Source organism: Enoplosus armatus, chromosome 1 (assembly GCF_043641665.1).
Source record: "Enoplosus armatus isolate fEnoArm2 chromosome 1, fEnoArm2.hap1, whole genome shotgun sequence".
Taxonomy (NCBI): domain Eukaryota; kingdom Metazoa; phylum Chordata; class Actinopteri; order Centrarchiformes; family Enoplosidae; genus Enoplosus; species Enoplosus armatus.
The window spans coordinates 17,209,689-17,232,543 of NC_092180.1; the positions used below are offsets into that span (position 1 = coordinate 17,209,689).

General features: G+C 41.3%; 1 protein-coding gene across 1 annotated transcript in view; it reads right to left on the bottom strand.

Moving 5' to 3' along the window:
- The window catches only part of kiaa1549lb (KIAA1549-like b), a 52,872-nt gene that overhangs the window by 14,562 nt on the left and 15,455 nt on the right, over positions 1 to 22,855 (bottom strand). Inside the window, exons 2-10 of the mRNA XM_070907929.1 lie at positions 14,832 to 15,200; positions 11,097 to 11,591; positions 10,846 to 10,961; positions 6,683 to 6,902; positions 6,201 to 6,334; positions 5,238 to 5,406; positions 1,798 to 1,857; positions 715 to 866; positions 67 to 238 (exon numbers count right to left, since the gene is read on the bottom strand). Of these exons, the coding sequence (XP_070764030.1) occupies positions 67 to 238; positions 715 to 866; positions 1,798 to 1,857; positions 5,238 to 5,406; positions 6,201 to 6,334; positions 6,683 to 6,902; positions 10,846 to 10,961; positions 11,097 to 11,591; positions 14,832 to 15,200 (1,887 nt within the window). The remainder of the gene's footprint in view (positions 1 to 66; positions 239 to 714; positions 867 to 1,797; positions 1,858 to 5,237; positions 5,407 to 6,200; positions 6,335 to 6,682; positions 6,903 to 10,845; positions 10,962 to 11,096; positions 11,592 to 14,831; positions 15,201 to 22,855) is intronic.

A 22,855-nucleotide genomic window follows, 5' to 3' on the forward strand; every position in this document is an offset into this window, starting at 1 on the left:
TGTCTGTCTGTCAGTGTTTCTGTCTATTCGCCTACTTCTCAAATGCCAGAAGGATGCTGTGCTTACGTTCTGCTTGCAGCTGGACAAAGTAGCCCAGGGTGAGCGCCATGGTCTGAGAATCCACTGTGTTCAGGACCTTGGCAGCTGACGTGCCCGATAAAGGAACGCCATTGTGCTGGACATAGTAGGTCATCTCTGCTGGATTCTTGGACCCTGACACTCTACGGATGTTCACCATCTGATTGGAAACGAAAAGGGTTAAAACATGTTTACAGCTGAATGGCTGGTTAATTTGTTGTGAAGTAAAACCATGCATTTAGACGTGTCTCACGAGAGGAAAAAACCACATGGACAGAAGAGAGCACTTGTTTAATAAAACATTCAACCTCTGGCTTGTTTTGATGAGCAATTAGCAGATGATGAGCTGAGAAGCTCCCTAATTATCAAGGGTTGACCACGAGTAATCATGCAAGCCTGTGCAGAAGTGCGTATCAAAGCGTGCATCTCATGAAACATTCATACTGTAAGATATAAGCCAACAAAACTATTGGATTAATGCTTTCATTAGACTTCTGAGTAACAAACAAAACATCAAAATAGCAATCTAAAAGGATATGCTGTTTTCACTCCCTAACCCTGTGTTCCGTAGACTGTTTGTACTTCCAAGAAAGTCAGACGTGGCACTCCCTGTGGGCTGCCGTGCCAGTTTCTTACCTGGACAGTGTGGCTGCCTACAGTAGTGGCTCGTCTGAAACGAGTGCCCTGCTGGCCTGCCAACACAAACAGCTCTGCCAGCCGCTGCTCCATTAGACTGGCAAAGCTTTGGTACTGTCCCTCCAGGCTGGCGTTATCCACATCCTGGATCACTGCAAAAGTAGACGAAAGAAAGAGGATGGCCAGATGGTTGTTAAGACAGAAAATAAATAGTTGGCGAGGAAAGAGAAAGTGGCACAAAGAAAGAAAGACATAGAGGCAAAATTAGAAATGTGTGTGAGCGAGACAAAAACACAGTGTGTGATTTCAGTGAGACTTCTGCAGGATTCCCAGGCTGCAAGGGCCTTACGGGAAGCGCATGTTGCTCTGTATTTGACAGATATATAAGTTGCTGACAAGTTGTTGCTGGCAAGTTGTTATGAGCCATAACAACGTGATAAGCTAATAATAAATCAGGGCTATGCTTCTTGAAAGCTTGTATTGGAGTTTTTCTGTCCCCTAGTGGTCAAACATCACCTAACGCAGCATTAATCTATTCCATTTTATCAACAGTTGAAAAGCAATGGGTTCCTGGTTATACATCTTGTTCAGTGTGAGTAAATCCCATCATCTACGGGGCGACCTTGAACTGACTCGGCCTCTCATCGCAGTAAGTGCAGGGTTAAGAGCTACACAGCCTGATCTGAAAGGACCATCCATTACACAATACAGCAGTGTGGGTGCCCTTGAGCACTGTGAAATATATTCATGTTGCTCAGCAGATCTAGTCATTCATAAAGCCAACAGGGGAAATACTAAACAACAAACAATCCAGGAGTTTTATGCATCTAATTGCTCCTGTGAAAGGAGACAGTTTAGATTATAAACACAAGCCGATGCATAATGTCTTTCATTACTATGAATAGTGCTCTGTTTGAAATTTTAAAGGTACATGCAGCAAGGAGGATCAAAAATTGATATATATATATATATATATTGGGGGTTTTTGCATTACAATTATGACACACATAAGTTCCCCCTGAAGAAGTTATGTTTTTTAATATTTAGTAAAAAAGAAAAGATTTGAAACAATGATATCCTTACCTGTAATAACCCAGAAGTCTCTGGTAGCAATGGAGGTGTTCAGATTGTGGTACTCCATTGCTGCAAAGACATAGAAACATAATCATTCCCCCCCTCAGCATCAGCAATAATCAAGCATTAATCTTCATGAATTATTTTGTATGAAGCAATTTTTATTCAACATGTAATCGTTAAACATACTGTAACAAAGTAAAATTGAACAAAAAAGGGAAATTGAACATGAAAAGACTCAAGGTGCAAGGGAAAACAAACTGCAAACTGAATATCTGAAAATCCAAAGAATTACATAATCACCTTTTCACACTGCAGTTCCATTTACATATGCCTTTTAAAGTTTTAGGCTGTGTGTCAATAGAGCTGCAGCGTTTCTATCAGTCAGCACAATCAGTCTTCAATATAGAAAAATGCACCCAAAAAAAATCATCAAGAACAATTTTAAAATGTGTTTATTTTCACTGCTGTAAATGTTATCGTTACAACAAGTGGTGGTCTCGCTAGCCAGACATTTGTTACTTAAGGAAGCAGTGCTTTTAAACCTGAGCCAAATGTATAAAAACCTCTGAAACTTCGTTTGTAGAAGAACAGTTTACAGTTTGGTGCATTTTGTTTGGTTGAACTCTCAGTTTAAAGCTTCACTATCTCTAAAATACAGAGGCAAGGAGAGCTTTCAGCTGCCTGAGCTCTAGCTGTCTTCTGTGTTCTTTTACATCTATTTCCTGCCTGATCACGCTCTTGTGCTGGAGGCTGGTGCAGTGTTTGGGGGAATGCTGTATCACTGGCCTGTGAAAGCAGAAATGTACACTCAGGCATGACAGGAGAGAGGGGGGTGGTGGTGGTGGGGGGGGGGCACACACACACTAAGGGCTTTGGCATTGTTAATGGATAGCGCCGCAGGGCTGTCAGCAAAATCAGTCCAACATCATCTATAAGTTTGAATCTTGTGGAATATTAATCGGCGAAGAGGTTTCTGCTTCTGACATGAACCTCTGCTGTTGTGTGATGAGAACCTGGGGGATGCAAACTGAAGTGCATTTATAAGTCATTCCAAGGAAGCTATTATGAAAATAATATTTCTATTTTACATCAGTGCTCGGGTTATATTTTCCAATGATTGTTATGGTCTAAAAAGAGACATGAGCTCCACTCATATTCCACTTGAGAGCGATTGCTGAAGAGCAGAGGGGGAGTAAAACAGCTGAGCGTAGTCGTCCAGCCTACACCAGCGTCACAGGAACGACGGAGTACTCTGTGCTACAAACAGGCACTTCGGAGTGGTGTGAGATCCCGGGCCTTTTCTGTCAGAGCAGAGCCCAAGGTGGTATGAGAATCCCCCACTGTTAATTATTTACTCCGATAATTGGCTTTGAAGTGAGGAGGCAGCCGCTGCCAGCATATGCTCACACCTCCTGCGAACAGTGTAATATCACTAATGGCGAGGCTACAAAACAAACAGAGCAAAGTCATTGTCACACTCTCTCGTTCTGTCTTTCACTCTCCTGTCTTACTGAGTTTTTCTCCTTGTCAGTTTATGCTCTCTTAGAGTCCCTTCTTTGTATCTAGTTGCCTTCCTCTCGTTCTCTGCTCCCAAACCGAATCATCCTTCCCGTAGGTAACTTTGTAACATAATTCAATCCCATCACAAAGAGAGTTTTAATTTAATGCTCACTAGCAGTGTGTTAACCAAAACTGATATCTGCCCTCATTGACGCTGATGCTGCATCCCAACTCAGGATTTACATCCTTTGAAGACTAGATTTAAGGGAAGCAACACCAAATTTTTTATTTGGTTTGGTCACAATCACACCAAAGGCTCCTGTAAATACGGTTACATGCAACCTCCAAATTGTATATCTTATGTCTGTATCTTCGATGGCCGTCAGTGTCCCATAATGCACTTCAGGCTGGGCGACTGTGTAACGGTACACTGAGGCTGTCCACATCAACTTGTAAAGTAGAAATATATTACATGACCATGTCTTATTTACCAGCTATTTGGTTCAGCTGGCCATCAGTCACCTGTAAATACATCACATCTGGACCAATGAACAAGCCACAGCAGGAGGTAAATAATGGAGGCCAGGCAGAAACTCCACTGTTTGTTCTTGTTAGTAGCCTGGACATCCATCTCTAACATCAGCACACAGGGCGTTAGAGATACTGTTAAAATGCTTGTAAGTTGTTCACAAGCTAAGGTCAAACGTCAAACATTTGAGTTGTTTGGTAGGTTAGAGAAGATCCTTAGCCCATTTACGCACTGGGCTCAGCAAAGAAGAACAGGAAAGTTAAAAAAGAAAGTGTTTGAAGATTGGGCTCGGCCTGATAGTAATACAGGGATGCCCCTGGCTTAATTCCTGGCTCAAGCATTAACTCTGCTCTGATCCTGAGCATGATCTTGCACAGCCAAAGCTCTGTTTTGTCAAACTGACCAAAGTCTGGAGGAATTCAAGCACTGCAGCTGCTTGTATTCCTCCATTATAATTAAGCTAGACAGACTTATTTCTGCTAGAACAGAAGCCTTTATATACATTTTCACCAGGCCTCCTTGAGCTTAATAAGACAGAGGCTTGGTTACACAAGACTACATTATGGAAGACACTGAGGCCCCTTTTGCACATTTAACCTGTAACAACAAGGTCAAACAAAACAATGAATCTCTCCTTCAGGGATCCATAAAGTACCATCATTACATCTCAGAGCTCTGCATCTGCCATATCTCCCTCTGCTGAGCAGTTTACATATCATTCCCCAGTTACACTGGAGATGGAAACAGGCTGCACACTAGGACTCTACTAAGATTGCTGTTTAGGCTCCTGCTGATTCCCTGTCACTCTTCATTTGTTTTTCTTTGAGTACATCTCTAACACAGATGGAGCACTAGGCTGAGTATGCCCTCAAAGGGGGCTGAGATGAAAGGCATGGGCTTAGTTGTGTCTTTGCATCAACTATCTTTAAGTGACTCAATCATTAAAAAACAACTGTGATCGTAAAAAGCAGCAGAACAGTCACAAACATCCAATTACTAAGAAACTGGACGTCAGTCAGGCTTAGCGATTGAACTGAGTGAACTGACTTCTACCATTGCGTAGACAGACCTTTTCAGATAATAATAAAATATGCTCAGAAAACAACCACTTTAACTACATTAAACCAACTGCAGTTTGTAAGGATGGTTCAGGTCTTGATTTCTACTAGGACAGTAAATCAATATATCAGTTCATTTGTCCAAAGGTCTGGAACTACAGATGAGAGACCAGCATGCTTTGTGAGACACAGCCTGTCATAGAACCTCTTGTAGGCTTCAGCGCAAAAAAAATTGAATCTAATTTGTACACAAATCATTCCCAAGAGAACACAAGAACAACTTCTGGTGTCTCTTCTTGTAAGGCTTTTGAATTACTCCTGACTAACAGACGTATTTTGGAGTGCAAATTGTAACTTACGCTCAGCAATGACAAGTGGTGGATAGAAGAGGAAGTAGCCCACCAGCTCAGCTGACAGCTGACCAAGGAGGTTTGAGGCAGCCGTGCCATTAAGGAAGACAGTCCCATTCTTCACAGTGTAGACCAATGACACAGCAGGAGTGCCTGCTGCCTGGGAGACACTCAGCATCTGGGAAGAGTACAGGCTCAGGGTAAGAGGAGGACACAGAAAAACATTTTGAAAAGGATTTGGATTACATTACTGTAATGTGCAAATCTAAAAGATTAGTACAAATCTTGTAGAACAAAATGACACAGTAGAGATGCCAAACATCAAAAAATCAATTATTGTCTTGAATCAACAAATATGAAAATCATCAAGAAGCACAAGGGCTGGGAAATTGGCAAAGCATGAAAGAGTGCAAAAATATTGTAGTATTTCAACCATGCATAACCATCAAATTAGCTTTAATATAGGGTGCACTTTAATGTGGCAGCTCATTAAAATTAATACAAACATTGCCTCCCTAAACATAATTAATTTGCATCTTAGAAGCTGCTCTTGTTTAAAAGGCAAAGCCTGATACACTAAGGGACAATTTTGCACAAATTGCACACAGTTTGCATCTGGTTGTAGCTGCCAAATCACCTAAACCGCATGGTAATATTGATGTGTGACAGGGGACGAAACTGTCGAAGTAGCATCTATTCTATTATACTGCAAACAACATTTAGTAAACTCTAGTATACACCATCTAGCTTAGCTTCTGTTTGGGTTGTTCTGTATACATGACATTGTCCAAAAAAGGTGACATCAGGTCTCTATCTGAGTCCGACCTCAGATTGTTTTGATCCATTTAATGACACCAGAACATTACACTGCACCAGTTTCAAAACTGGCTGTATGTTGAAAATCCCAGCATTACCACTGTAACAGTAAGGGGAACACCTACACAGTGCAACACAACTGTTACACCACAGTACCTGAATAGAGAGTCTGCTGTTGGTATTGAGCACTTTGGCCTGCGCTTCAGAAAACACCTTCTCAAGCCTCTGCTCCATCATTTGAGAAAACCGACAGGACCGAGGATCATCACCTGCTCCCACAAACTGCAGCACTGCAACATAAAATCAAAATGAGCTCACAAACCTGTACTCTGGCAGACACTATTATTCTTCAGGATGCTACAACATTGTGTTTTTTCTATGTTTGGCAGTATATATTTTGGGAACACTGAAAATATAATATATATTATCTTTTGTACCTAAATTCTGACTAGACTCACGATATTGTTATTTCCTCCTCTGATGCGGTATCACAAGATTTATCTTATTGTCTTACTTCTCAAACCTAGTTTGCACTGAATTTGCTTCAGTGCACAATGACAGCAGGTATAAACAACACAAAGTCTCAAGCTGATCTCTGACTTATTTTTTGCTTTCATCCCGACTGAACACTAGCTGACCTGTTTTCAGTTGGAAGCCAGTGGCTGGGCTGGATCTCCATGATGCAACTGGGATGGGCAGGGCTGTTACCATGGGGAGGTACTGTCGCAGGTCTGCAATCAGCTTATCACGGCCATAGGCGTCCAAGCCTTCCAGCACTACAGAGGGAGGGTAAACCATGTCCCCTCCAGTCACGTGATAAGCCACTGTCATGTTGGGAGAACCGAATACTGTCTCCACCTGAGAGGATTAAGTAGAGAAGAGAATTAGATATCTTTGAGGAACCATTTTGGTAGTTTTTACCATGTTTTAGCCCATGAATTGCATAATGCTTTTACCTGAGTGGGTGATATTAGAGAAACCACACCCAGCATTACTAATGGGCAGGGTCAGGTCTGGTAGGAAGTGTGCTTGTAACCTGTAACCACACCCAACAGTGATGTCATGGGGTCCTGGAGTACACTTACACATCACTACAGCAAGTTCAACCACTCCTTAATCACATTTTTTACCATGTACTGCAGTTTTACAGGCCCCCTGGTATTGTTCATCACAGTCACACTGTCATGGCTTACTGGGACACTTGAATAGAACGGAGCCATTGCTAATCTTATTTCCTACTAGAACAAGTCAAAATGTCTGCTGTGAAATTAAGAAAAACCATCCACTGTATGGAAGCTAATAAATTAATCAAAAATTGTACGCATGCTTTTGAAAATGGTTGGCCATGATGTAAAAAAATGTAGTTAATCGGCAAAAACATATTCGTGGTGTGGTCTTTTAGGCAGGGTAGTGTCAATCAGTCATATTAGCAAATGAGCTGAGTGACAAGCTATTGAACTGTGTTGGATTGATGGAGTACTTAAGAGTGCATTCCAACCACTCGCTAATGAAAGCATTGAAACAGGAGAGAGAGTGATTATGGAATACAGATATGTGGAGAAAACCAGGAGGGACTGAATGGCTGCTGAGAAGAGAGTAAATGATGAGCGAGACATGGGAGAGACTGTTAAACAGGGAGTGTGGGACAAAGAGGCTTATGTTCCCTCACTTCTAACCCAAGAGGCCAGGTACCACTGCGTTCTCATTCTCACAGAAACACAGGTGAAATCAGAGTGTTTCGTAACCCTGTGTCGTGACAGGTACAAATATACACGTGTTTGTCAGTAAGGGTTTGACTTTTTGGATGAGCTATGCCGGAAAGGGAATGATGACAGATGTGGCGAAACTAGGTGTGTGTGTGTGTGTGTGTGTGTGTGTGTGTGTAGGAGAGGGGAAACCATTCAGGACCATTCATCTGAAAACCTGTGCTGACAAGGAGATCCACTGGCCCAAAAACACAGAGAGTCTTGAGTCTCTGTAGCTGAGAGTCACCACTCTGCCTCCTCACAATTCAGCCTTGTTACCAGCTCTGTGAAAAGAGCCCTTTATTATCACTTCATCCTCTCAGGCTTCACCCATGTGAAGGTGTTATTAAGAGATTGTATTTCCAGCAAGCCAGAGATTGGTAACACACCCACTAACTCTATCTTAAAGAGTGTAAGAGGCTGTTGGCAGCCCGAAGGATCTCAGTCGTTTTCTAAAAGTTTCCAGTCACTGGAGAGCCCTAACTGCAAGACACAAAAATACTTTTCTTTTATCTTTTTTTAAAGATTCCAAATGGTTTTAGTCTTGTGGTTCAATTCATTTGGTCTATTTCTCATCATCTTTTTAGCATCAGCATGGCACATCTCTCTCCTCCCAACCATTTATAACCTATAATTAAACACAGAAGCAATTTCCCTTGCCAACAGCTTGCTTCCCATTGGATGAGAGAGCAGTGCTACTAAAAGGAACCCAAGCAATGTTAAAATGGGTGACAGGAGTGCACTGAGGCAAGACACCTTCAGAGACTACACAGAGAGAGAGAGAGAGAGAGAGAGTGAACATGTGAGAGCTTTGACCTTCACACAGGCAGGATGAATACACAGGCCCCTCTATTATCTGATACTTCCACATTGAGAAATACAACACGCCGAGACATTTCACGGGACTGCAGATGTACAAGTAAACACACACACACACACACACACACTGAAACATGCACACACAGATGTACTTAACACTTGCTCAAAATTGCAACACTCTGAAGGCATTTCAACCCACTGGAGGCTGGGAGGAGATAACTTTTTTTACGTAGGAAAGGAATCCCATTGCTGCTTCATTCATTTCCAGAACACTGCAAACTGTTTTTTTTACAACAAAATTTAATTCTAATTTTATTTTCACATGTTCAGCGTATGCACAGAAAACAATCAACACTTTCCCAACTAGCTAACATGGTTCCCAGAGGAAGTCTTCTCTCACGAACACGAGCACTCACATACAGACTCAAACACACATTTCTACTTCTCACAGACTGCATTTTAGCGTAGCTTCTCATAGCCAAGAGGTGCTCCTGATACAAAGTCACACTGAGAGGAGGTATTAGAGGCTTACTGGAGAGAGAGAATGGTTTTGGGACAGTGGGAACCATGATTGGTTCCACAAATGGCTAATCCACAGACACAAAGATCGCTGTGTGTGCACTGGATCTGTTTGTGTCATTATTGCAGGGGAAATGCTGGGATCGGTTTCCTCCTGAGTTTTTGTTAAACCAAATCTGGTGTCTCCATTGCTGTGGTAAGATTGCCTTTTGGTGAAGAGTGGATAGATTCTGTAGACTCTCTGGGTGTAAATAAAAGCCTGTCTCTTATAAATGCAACAGTTCTAATCTATAGCACTGCTACAGTCCTAATCTACATCTTGTTTTAGTGTTGGTACAGTTACTCAAATACGTGACATCACCCACTGCCTTCTGGGACACATTCAGTCAACCTAATTTCTATATTAGTCCTCATCTCTTCTCACATAGCCTACATGAGGGTCCTTGGTATAAGTGTCTAATTCACTCCACGATAATAAACCTCCAGATTTTTGGTGAGAGCACAATTAGGAACCATTCACTGTTCATCAGCGTTAGAAGATTGTCTGATTATTTAGCCTCCATCATTGAATCCTATTGAGTCCTAGCTGAGCAACAATTTGGGTCTGTAAAAAAGTAGTTGTCATATTGTCACATTATGTCATACTTTCAAACTGCTTCAAAGGATAAAAAAAATTAAATCTATGATATACCTCACATGGTATGTGAGATACGAGCTTCAAATAAATCTGTTCATTAAATTCAGAGAGGCTTGAATGGAAATATATTTGAATATCTTTTACTTCACTCAATGCACAATATTTCCTTCTCTACAATGGACCAAAATCAGAGCAACGGCAGAGATTTTAAAACTTCCCAAAACAAAGCTGATAAAAACTCATTTCTCAATTCATTTAAAATGTATTTTTGCATTCATTTGGATTCCAGCTCTACATTAGGTGACAGGTGGTTGTTTTTAGATTGTAGGCAACTTGTCACAACTGTTTAATCTGTGTCTGTGTATTGATGCTGGTTGATGCTTCAGAGATAAAAACAGCAGGGTGGAAAAGATAAAACCGGCTATAAGTAAACCAAGCATGCTATTCTAAATCTGCCCTCAGGTTAAGACAACTCCTTCAGCTTTAGGGACATTTTCAGTATCAGAGAAGATATGAGCACTTCTTTCATAAATCGCAAACTTTTCACAGCTATACCATTTTTTATATTAGTGAAATTAACATATATTAAAAGGTAAATTGTGGAGTTTTTCACCAGTAGTAGTGCTACAGAGCAATGTTTTAAGAGTGGGTCCCTGTTTTGATGGTATCTCGTGCACGAGCACAGGGACGCATATGCACGAGTACGTATGTGACGTGATATACAGTCTAGTTTCACACTATTCCACTGATCAACGATTGGTGGTGGTAATGGAGCAAAAATAGAGGGATGGGCAAACAAAGGCAGGAAAAAAAGTGCAAGCAACCAAACATGGATGTAAACCATGCAGGTTTCAAATTCTTCCAAAAATTGGCTTTACAAATGTTTTAACTTGTTTATTAGGCTTCAAGGATCCATAAAATGTGTTTTGGTGAGAACCAGCGCATGTATAGATACTTTTGTTTGGCAATTAGATGTTAAGTATATATCCATTTGATTGATAATTAGACGTTAAGTATACATCCATATTGTTGACACAGCTGTATTTGTTGATTAATCAACAGTAACTGATAACAGTCTGACCTGAGCCTGGGCTGAACTATCATTCAGAGCTTTTCGGAGGCCCTGACTTAGTCCCCTTCGCAGGTTCTGCCTCTGAATGCTGTCCAACCTGTTTCTTCTCACATAGATGGAAACAACTAAGAGAGATATAGAGACAGAGAGAGACAGAAAAACAAAAAGAGGGAGGAACCAAGACAGACATCAGACAAAACATGTTAGAGAAATAATACATTTCACAATTTTTTTGTGGCAAAAAGTATTCTTTACTGTACCTGTTTTCACCCACAATCTCTCTGTGATGTTGCACTGCTGTGGTGGAGCCTCTGTCGTGGTGGTAAAAGGGGAAATAAAGATGGTGGTGGCCCCCCTGGAAGGACTCGTTCTGGGGACAGGTGGTGTGAACGTTCTCCTGCTGGTTTGAGTCTTTATGGTTGTAGTGGTCATCGCTCTCCTGGTCACAGGTGTGGGCTGTGGTGTGGTAGTGGTGGGAGACTGTGTGGTGGTGGTCACTCTTAGGGAAGGCGTGGTAGTGGTGGGGTTTTTAGTTTTGGTGGTTGAAGCTACAGTTGTGGTGGTAAGCTTGACAGAGGCTGTAGTGGTGTCCTGTCGAGGGGGCAGAGGTGATCCCTGAGATGTCCTCTCGGTGGGCCCAGCAGAAAGGGTAATTCTGACTGATTGAGAGGGGGCTGGACTGGCCACTTTTTCTTTGGGGAAGGTGAGCGCATCTGCTCTAGATGTTCCAGCGGTTAACTCATCCGTCCCTGCCTCTGTAAGGACAACAAATGTCTCAGTCACTTCCACTGAACGATTGGAATCTATTGACAAAGTCAGACTTGGTGATGAGGATGGCAAAGTGGCTGGTACAGCTTTTACAGACACAGATGATGATGATGATGATGATGATGATGATGATGATGATGATGATGATGCAGTGCCTGGGTACATGGTTGGTTTGAATGACAACATCATACCAGCTGAATGTAATGTTGATGATGACAATGATGAAGAAGACAATGATGATGAAGGTTTAGAAGACACTGAAGTGGGGGGATTCATATGCAAGGAGGACAACTGAGAAGCTTTGATACCATTGTATGATAGTGCTGAAGTCTCTGAAGATGATGGCACCAGCTCTGTTGGTAGGGCTAACCCTCTCAGTTTCAAATCAGTTGGGTTATTGATATTGTCAGCGTCAGAGATATTGAGTGCAGGGTTGTTTGAAAATGTGACAGCAGTATCAAATGCAGATTCAGGAGAGTCAACATCTGCCAGAGGGGGGCTGTGCTTGCTCTGATACACCAATGCAAGAGAAGGAGCCTGTGAAGATGTTACAGAGCTAGTAGTTATGTGAGAGAGGGGCAGCAAACCGCCTGGACCCCATGCTGATGGAGCAGCAGAGTTCACAGTAGCTCCTTGCTGTACATTGACAGCCACAGCAGATCTGAGATTAGCTGGAGACAAATCCAGACTCTGTTCTTTATCTCCTGATGTGCCTTTAACATATGTAAAAGATGGATGTTCTCCAGCAGTTGGATAAAGTGAATATGGATCACTGGCAACTACAGTTGGGTCAGTTGAATTCAATGTATGCACATTACGCTCTTGTCTGTCTTCCAGCTTTGGATGTCCATATGATGGTCCATCTGCTGGTGAATTAGAATCAAAGCCAAAAGATGTATTTTCTAATTCAGAGGCAGTGCTTTTAAAAGGCACAGGCTTGGTGGCTTTCCACTTTGTATATGGTGCCATTCGTTTTGTGCCAAAGCTGAAAATAGCACTAAATGTTTCACTGCTGTTTTGTCCATCACTGGAGGAAGCATTGGAGAGAACTGTGGCTTGTCTGCCTAAATAAAAATTTGATTTATCACTTCTCACACTGGTGATTGGTCCCTGAGAGCGAGAAATAGAGTTTGTCCTCGGTGTTTGGATGATTTCTGACCAGGTGGAAATGGAAGACTGCTCATAACGGCCCATGAGTGCCACATCATCTTTATGAGAAAGACTTTCAAGAGGTTCTAAAGCAGCATCAAAACTTACTGGAGAAAAGGGGATTTCAGCGGGAGATCCTTTGCCAGAACCTTCAGAGCCTTTATTCAACATAAGGAAATCTTTTGTAGTCATGAAAGATGGAAACTGCGTTGTGAACTTCCCTGACGGAAGACTCTGCTTGTAAAACACAGTGTCTCTGATTAGAGTAGACTCTTCATTTCCATTGAAAACAGGAGAGACAGAACTATTCCTGTGGAAGCTCTCAGCAGGCCTCTCTCCATGTGTCATGTGAACATCGGAGGCTGGTGGTGTTTGACTGTTTCCTGCACTTATTTCCACCTTGAAAGTCGAAGGTACACTGTGGCCAGCTCTCTCGAATTTAATGATATGAGCAGAAATTTCAGCGGAGGACACTGTCTGGTGAGATACATTGGGAGGTGGAGTTAGACCAGATGTTGTATAAAATTTGTGGGGGAGCGTAAGTAAAGATCTTGTTTGAAAAGGTCTTTGTGAGGGGGTAATTTGGGATGACAATAAGGCTTTGGGTTGGTCTGCGAAATGAACCTCACTATTGGCAGACAGGCTAGTGTTGTCATCAGTCCTACTGGTGGAGGAAAATATAATTTTTGGCATCGTCCATCCTCTAGGCTCCTGAGTTATTTCCTTGGCAGACCCTGTTTGTGTTACAAATTCTTGAACATTTATGACTCCGTTGATTGGCAAATGAAGTGAATCAGACTCTGATGTCGAGGAGGTTGTTCCTGTTCTGGTGATCGAACTGAGAATGGAACCAGTAGTTGACTCCGGCCTCAGCTGTGTGAGAGAAAGTGAGTTATTCAGCTGAGCTTGAGTGGAAATAGATTGGAGCTCTGCTTCTGCTATCTCTCCCTGGTTGTAATTTATATTGATGGCAGGAACTCTGGGGCTGCCATGACCCACTGCCATCAGTAAATCACCAGGATTTGATGCATGCTCTGAGGACACCATGCCAGAGTGGATAGGTGTTAGCTTAGTGATTGCAGTTTCAGAGAGAGACGTTTTACCTGGTGTTGGAGTCTGGGAGGAAACTGTGAAAAATGATCCAGTTGGTCTGACCGTCACTGCTAGTGATACAGTTGGATTTACAACATGTGAACTGAGAGGCGACATGACTGCGTCTCCATCGCTTTTGTGGACAAAACTCTGACCATCTACTGTTGTCTTGTTTTCCTTTGCCACATATGCTGTTCGATTTAACATCTGCTGTGTGACATGACTAGAAACTGAATAGCCTTTAGGATGAGCAGTCAGCAGTGCTGATGTGGGATTTTGTAAAGCTCTATGCTGTCTTTGAACAGCTTGACTCTCTTGATTGGAGGGAAATGAGGTGCTAATTTCAAGATTACTGGCCAATACAGAGTTCATACCTGGGTTCTGGGTTTGAGTGGGTCTGTATAAAGTCTTTAAAAGATTTTGTCCATGGTTAGGAGTAGAATATGATGTATATTTGCTGGTTGCTGATGTCTTGATTACTTTCGTGTATGATCCACTCACTCCATGGATTTTATCCACTGATGAGTAAAAGGAGTGTTTTGTCACTTCATTAGTCTTTTCAAAGCTGGTTTCACTTGGAAAGTCTGATGGTTTGGTTGTTGTGTTTTGCAGTCCCTGTGTAACAGCTGAATGAGTGGTGGATTGTGCGGTTGTTAGACCTGCTGTTGATAATGTTGCTGTCTCTGTCTGAGGGGCAGGGCTGGACACAATCCTTTGACTATGAAATGAAGCAGCTTTGTTTATCCACCCAGCAGAAGATGGTAGAGAAAATAGAGACGCTACAGATGATAACACAGAGGAAGTGGATGGAGCTGATGAAGACACTGATGATGACAATGAAGAATATGATACTGCTGATGATGAAAACGATGAGACATTCCTGTTTCCTTCCATAAAGGACTCATGCGATGGCCTAGAGACAGTCGATGCCATGCTAAGGGCTTGAGGTAGTATGGCGTGTTGGTGAGACATGTTGGAAGTCAGACCTGAGCTGGCGGGGAGGATCCTATCTCCCGCAGACGAGGAGGAGGAGGACATCTCTGAGCCTTGGCTGGAACTATGTGAAGGCCATTGGGTGGTGTGGGTCTCGTCCCTGGTAATAGTCGGCGAGGTTCTATTTTGATCAAGGCTCACTGGATGTTTGACAGTTCCTGCCATGACGGTTAAGACAGAAGAAAAGGCAGGTTGCCCTGATAAACCTTCCGACTCATATTCTGAGTCACCATCTGAATGGACGACTGAGAAAGGCACCTCCTCCGCCACCGACAGGTCAGTCAATGGATGAGCAGGAGCAGCTGTGACTGCGGAGTTGCTTGGTAAAGACGAGGAGCCAGAAGCATCATAGGTGGGTTTTTCTGTTAATAGAAAAGAAAGTGGAAAGACAAGTTAATATTTGTAATCATACCAACAAAGACCTACTTTTAAAGCTGAAGCTATATTCAATTCCATTTCAAGTGAGTCCATTGAAATGCTCTTACATGTTGGTCTAAACTCTAGAGGAGGGTAAACACCAGCAAAATTCACAACCTGGCAACCCAAAAGCTGTTCTCTGCTGATCTATAAAGCATTAGTGAATGATTTATTAAACCCATTATAAATTGATTAGAAAGTGGTACCAAATCCCTGCTGTCTATAAGCCAAAAAAACTGTATAAACTGACGTGCTGATGCTCTGTCCTATTAACTGGCGGCGTGAAAAATGGGATTGCCTAAGCAGTGTGCATACTCATTCAGCCTGATTGTCAGCACCGAATCACCTTCTCTAAACATGACAGATGAAGCCATTATGAAGAGCCAGGTATGTCACACCACCATGTAAGAGACCTGGAACAGTACACGTTTGCAGATGGCTTGGTTGTCAGGATCAATTCTGATGGCATTGGATAAGCTGTCAAAGTTATAATAAATAATGAATTGACTTTCAAGTACAATCCTTTAATTGACTGTTGAGTGGTAATCATTTTAACCTATGTGCCAAGGTGAAAACAAATCGCGTATACAACTCACAAGCCAGGTTTGGAGGTGTAAACACATCTTTCTAATAGTCACAGACAGAACACCAAGGGCAGACATCCATGTGTTCCCAAAGGAGAGAAAAAGAGACGATCTTCAAAGTGGAACAAATGGAATTATTCAAGAGATGGCAGCTGTGTGCTCAAGTGTAGCTAAGATAATGCTACTTCTAAAAACACACAATGGGCTCGTGTTACAGTGTTTTGTGCCTTTGCAGAAATTATGCCTCAGTAAAAGGCGGAAAGAGAGAGAGAGATAAGGAGGCTTATATTACAGTAACTATCATGAAGACCTACAACATGGAGTTGTCTCTCATCCATTCCTGTCCTCTACTCTCCTTTTATTCTCATCACATCCTCGACACATCCATATAGGGGTTCTTTTATCCATTTATGAAGCTTTGCAGTCCTGTCACACCTCCCACCCCCTCAGCATGTTTCCCCTGCTGAAGTGCATCCAGCTAGCACTCACATACAACTCCTTCAGTGTTGGAGGGACATGAGCAGGAGATAAACTGAATTTTAAGGGGAACCTTGTGATGACAAACATGTACCTTGATTGCAAAAAGATACTTGATACTAACAAATTAGGATTTTTTCTTCATACTGTTTGATTAAATGAATACATACTTTGAACATAAACTGCAAAATTCTGAGAATTGTCCCGTGCATACTGTGGAAATTACTGAGGCCCTTGAGTCCATGTTTTCTGAATTACACACATGATGATTAGCCTTCGGCAGTGTGTGCTCACACAGCTGGCACTGTAAAGCTATCTGAAAACATTTTTTTCTGTCTTCAGTACTGTAATAGGAATCTAAAACCTACAAATCCTGTAAAAAGTTCCAGGTCACTAACTGAATGTATTCTTAAATGTCACCAATATCCCAGAGAATTGGCATAATGCTTTTTTATAATTTGTTTTCAGAGGAATAAATCACTGAATTTCATTAACTACTATCATTCATTTCTTAAAGACAGCCCCTTCGTGCTGTATCCATGATCCCACTTAATTCCTTTTCTTCAATAAATGTGCTAAAATGTGATTAGTGAAATTGCTATACTGCAATTCTTAATCCATTCTTAAAAACCGGTGATATAAAACAAAGAGTGGGAGGAGGGGAAATGTATTTCTGTATCTCAAAAGAGCTCGAAGATAACAAAGGATATGTGTCCTACTTCAAGGCCACTAAAAGGTCAGTCAGTCAAACCACCTGGTCATCAAAATGAAAGAGAACTTCCTGCCCCCCCTCCCCTCCCCTGCTCAGTGGGCCCAGTGGCAACATGGATTTGGGTGCGCAGGATGGAGGCCAGTCCAAGCGGAGGTGTGGGGTCCACCTGTGGTTTGCCACCTGCTCTGACAGAGCTGAGCATATGGGATGATTTTAACAATGGGCGAGAGAGGACAAGGAGTGCAGATGAGAGGAGATAGTGATAGAGACAGAGAGTGATAAGAAAAGGCGGGCTGTAAGGTGTGGAAAAAGAAAATCGCTTAGACCCACCAGAGAAAGAGGTGCAGCAGTTGGGTGAAAGAGTGGTACAAGAATGAGAAAATGACTTAGCAGTGAAGTCTCTGCTGGTCCTTTCCAACAAAAGTAATTTATCTTCATGATTCCTCATAATATCAAGCTTCAGTCTTGAAAGCAGGTTAACAAATGATGTCTCATTGCCACCAGTAATACTAGATTTGTGACTTTGGGGTATTAAGTCAACTTGATTGTAAAAGTAGACAACAATTTTGATAATAAAGACATTGTTTTAGTCATTCATCAAGCAAATATGACAGACATATGATGGTTCCCCATCTCAAATGTCAGAATTTGCTTTCTTGTATGTATTGTAAATTGTAAATCTTGGCCTGTTGGTTGGACAAAACAAGCAATTTTAAGATGTCACCTTGGGTTATGGGAAATTGTGATGGGCATTTTTTTTTCTTACTATTTCTGTAATTTTAAAGGCTAAAAGATTAATGGATAATGATAGCACTTTCTTTTAGCCTCTTAAACCCCCACTGACTCGCCAGTGGGTCAGTCTTTATTACAGACTTGTGCTGTGCAGCCCAACTGTGTTGATCTCAACGTTTCCAACGTTTTTTAAATGTAGAATATTTGTCATTGATAGTTGCAGCCATTAAAAACAGTGAGTGTTGGGTTTGAATATTTCACTCAGTGTAAATATCATATAGCTTGAACAAAGAGTTGGAATATGCTGATACAGAAAAGCTGTATATGATATTGTGGAATATGATGATTTATTCCAAATTTAAAGTCACCATATGGGAAATAAAAGGGGGAAAACTGATTGTTGATGGTGTTAAATCACAATGAGATGACAACCTCCTCTGAGATAATGATACTCCGATCATGTATGATCAATAAAATGTTAGGTTTTGGTATATGTCTTTAGTCGAGACACAGCTATGTGATCCTGACTAAAACCGTCTGCAACTGGCACACACAAACCACAGACCTCGTTTCCACAATCCCTCTGCAGCCAGCACTATCTTTGAGCTTCCAGGACACAGACATGACACTGCCGGGGCTCCCGCTGCTCCACTCATATTATACACTGCTTCTCCTTTTGCTTTGAGCTGTTTTTGTTCTCTTATGTGCGGAAAATGGTAAACAAGAGAGTATAATTCAATAGTGAGGTGGATGTAACCCTGGGAGCGGAGGAACACATTTAAGAAGTCTGGTCAACTGCTTCTGAGGAAGTGCCTCAGAAGTCCCTCCTATGTTTTGGCTGTTTATGGAAGGCTTGGTGACTGCTTTGAGCTGTTGTTGTTCTATCAAAATTATAACTAAGAGCTTGAGTAGTGAGGTGCAGGGAAGTCTAGGAGGTGAGAAGTTTGATTGAAAAACAGTATCTTAACATACCCCCCTTTTTGTCTGTGAATGGAGGCATCATGTCTGTGCAAGGGCTGGAAGAGGAGGGTGGCAGTGATGCAAAGCACTGCTGAGGTGACAGTATGGATGGGAGGGAGGATGTCACACACACACAGCCAGCAGCACTATGCTTTTTATTTTTTTCAGAGGGTGCAAACAGCACAGCAGGCGGAGACACGCATCAGCTGTTTGGAAGACAGCCCAGCGGACACTTAACCCTGCAACCATGCAGAGACGCGTACATGGTATTAAAAGAGATGTTCTTTTAATCATTCACTCATTTCTTACTCCTGACAAGGAGGTTACAGTATTTTTCTGGTCCTGCTTGATTGCTTGTCTGTGGCCAGAAAAACATATCACTAGTTTGTGGTGTGATTCCAGGAACAGTTTAAAGCCAAACATTTGAAAGAAGGAACGACAAACTCTTACAAATGAAAAAATGAATTTAAAAGCAAAATAACAACCTTGCTCAATTCAACACACTCACAGACACACTGCTACAGCCCTACTTGGTCTGGTAAGACCAGTAGGTGGCTAATGTTAGGTAATATTAGCAAACTTTAGATACATATTGTTGTGTGAGTCAGCCTGCTGACTACTTGTTACACTACATTTAAGCATTTACTATTATCTTGTAATTGTCCCTTGTTGCCACAGAGGGGGCTGTTCAGCAAATGTTACATAGACTCACTTTTAAGTATTTCTTAGCACTGCAATATAGGGCATGTATTGTCAGCGACTAAATTTACATGAATGGGACATTTCTGGAAAATGTACCAGATTGACATGACTGTCTTTCACTATTTGTATTTTGCAGATTCAGATGCAGATCCAAGTGCAGATTGTGTAGCCTTGGTGGAGGAATGCACTGAGTACGTTCTAGTTCATAAATCTTTTTGTTTTGTGACACAAACTGCCCTTCTAACAACTACAAGCTTGTTTTCTATTTTTTATCAATCATGTTAAGAAAGCAGCAACCCTCTGACACCAGTGGTCTCTCCATTTTCATTGATAAAATGGTAGAAAACAAATACTTGAAGGAAAAAACAACTCTGGGCAACACACTGACACAGGGGAAGCTGAGCACTCTCACACCACCTATTTTTCTCCGTCTCCCTTCTCTCTCTCTCTCTCTCTCTCTCTCTCTCTCATGCTCCAAATAAAAGTCAACCTATCCACCAACACTCAGGCTCTTCGTCTTTTTCAGCCTGACATGTCGACACACTGACTTCTGTCCTGATGCAGCTTGGGACGCTGTAGTCATGGCTCATGTTGTTGCACTCTGTCCACTCCTATTACTGCTCACCAAGCCAGTTCTCCACTGTCCTCATCCCTGAGCTTGAGCTAGCCTCATTTAAGGTTGAGCAATATGATGATATGTAAGGTGATAGAGATTGGTAGAGACTGGTGGTGGAATACTGTAGGTCTGGTAACTAAATTATAAGTCATACATCGTACTTAATAAATAGCACAACACTATATTAATATCTTCCTGTATCTGTATCTCCCTATACATAGTGATAAATTAGGATAATGTTCCTATCGAGTGTGTTTTCCACTGCAGGCACCAGCTCAGTTAAACACACCAGACAGCCATTATTCAGGCTTTTAGCAAGCTTTTTTGGAAGGTGACAGGGGACACATTCCCTCCACTCTCACAAGAGAGATCATATATCTGCTGCCTCAAAGACTTTTTTGCGAAAATAGACGAACAGCAGCCAAACTTAATTGATTTCTGGGCCTCATTATGTAAAACAAAATATTAATTCAGTAAAGATGTCATATGAGCATATTCAACACTTTTACAATGTTCCTGTTTTATGTTAATTATCTTAAACGGTACAAAAAGGTTCCAAAATATAGTAGCAAGTACATTTCATACTCGCAGGGATAGTCGAGTGATTAAGTCCCTATATTTGGAACCAAATGTGCTGACCTAAGAATGAATAGAGCTTTTACATCTGTGTCTCCCTCACTGTGCAAGCCTTACTGTCTACATACGAAAAGATAATAGAAACAATTAAGCTACTAAATGAACACCCACATATCTCAAACATCACCCAAAAACATGCTTATCATTAAGCCACATTTGTTAATGCTGTCGTCTAACTGGCCCCAACTGATTGTTTCTTTAAGTGCTCATTTTTAAAGTGCTGACTATGGTGCATTGTATGCCCCACTAGCAAATGGTCTTAATGAACTATTATCTATTGTGGTTTCACAATGAAACTAATATTGAGCCAGGGAATAAGATCTTATTAATGTTTATGGGTATTGTATTTAATAAGGATAACACATAAACACGAAGATGACTCAGAAGCATTTTAGTCTGTATCTCTTGTCTGACGGTGAGGTCCCTAAAATAAACCATCACATCAACAACTATTATATCAGTAAAGAGCTAGAATAATCTAAATGAATATAGATTATGTAAAAACATGAATGACCTTTAAAGTTAGTCAAATGCCTTTTTCTTTAAATCTATATTCTTCAACTGACAGAAACAAGTGCAGTAGTACTCGATGTCCTCAGACCAAAGAAAACCCTCAAGACTAAAAATAATGCTGAAAGTAAAACTCTCGTTTCAAATAAGTTCCTATCGTCCTAGCACTGAACAGACTAAAAACATTCTGCATGTGTTTGTAGCTTTGACGAAAGATCTTCTGAAGAAGCACAGACTTTTTAGGGGGTGTAATAGCTGAGTGGCCTATTCAATATTAATATTGGATAGACAGCACGTTAGCATCATCAGCAGAGCAGTGAAATAAAATATGGTGCTGTTTCACACTTCTACTGGAGGAGGGTGGATTGACAGGGATTACTGTGCAGATGGCTGAGCTCAATACACCTAACCCTTTGCAATGCAATGTATTGTAGTAATGAAGAGCACACTGAAGCCTAAAACGATCACACCTGAGTAAACCTCTACTTATAACTTGTAATTTTTATTGTATTTGCAGACAATAGCGAGCCTCGCCTCTCCTTTACCCAAACTATAACCATCTGCAAGCTTCATTTCTAGATGCAGGATAACTACAGAGCATCAAATAAGATAGAATAAAGAATAAAAAAATAAAGTGGCACTTGAATGCGTTCCTTCTTTCAGTGGTTACAAATATAATTGTTGATGAGCTCTGACTTGTTTGCTTTCAAGTGTATTTAAAGTGGAAAAGCAAATGTCTTTAGAAAAGTCTTTGGATTTTTTTCACAGCAGATATTTTGACTTGTCATACCAAGAAAAGCACAGGTGGAAGTAATGACATTAACAATGGCTCAGCTCCAGCATGAAGGATACTGGATGGAGACTGAAATGGAATGCACTCGTTAGTTATGTTATTAATTATGCCTGTGTTTCCTTCAATGACTTAAAAAGGTCTATATCAAGATAAAGTTACTCATATACATCCTGTGACGAACAATTTCTTGGTTAGAAGAAGACTGGTTAAGTTGGGTGCATTTCATCACAAAATAACACTCAGTGCACAGAATGCACTGATCATTACAGATTCATGGTATATAAAAATGTACGAATATTTTCAGGGTGAAATATTCCTTTGATGCGTGGAGTGATCAGATGAACCTTGCTGGGGCAGACAGGATGACTGGAAGTCAGACAGCTCAGTAGGGTACTGCAGGCAATTGCCATCCCATTAAAACCACCAAAAGTAAGTCATCTTTCACTTCAGCACCAGGCCCAGAGGCAACACTGGCCTGTGAACTGTCAATGTTGAAAGCAGGAAGAGCATGTGCTAGAGGTGGAGATAAAAGCAAAAGGTAAATACACGTACTGTCTTGCCATGGAAGCAACATACAAATGAAAGATGACGATTACATTTACGTTTCTTCACAAAAGACTGTTTTTATCTGAAATGTTTTATCATTCAGGTTGTACAAATACAGTGCAGTGTGAAAAACAAAAGATTTCCGATCTTGTTAGACAACCCATATTTTAGCAGTATTTCATATTAGGTTTGGGTATATTATGTCCTCCAAACAGGATTGGTAATCTCGAGACGTATCTGATAAGTCAAGTCAAAAACATCAATATCACTGGCTTTTCAAATAAGGACCTCTTGTCCTGGTATACCCTGATACACATACATACGTACATAGA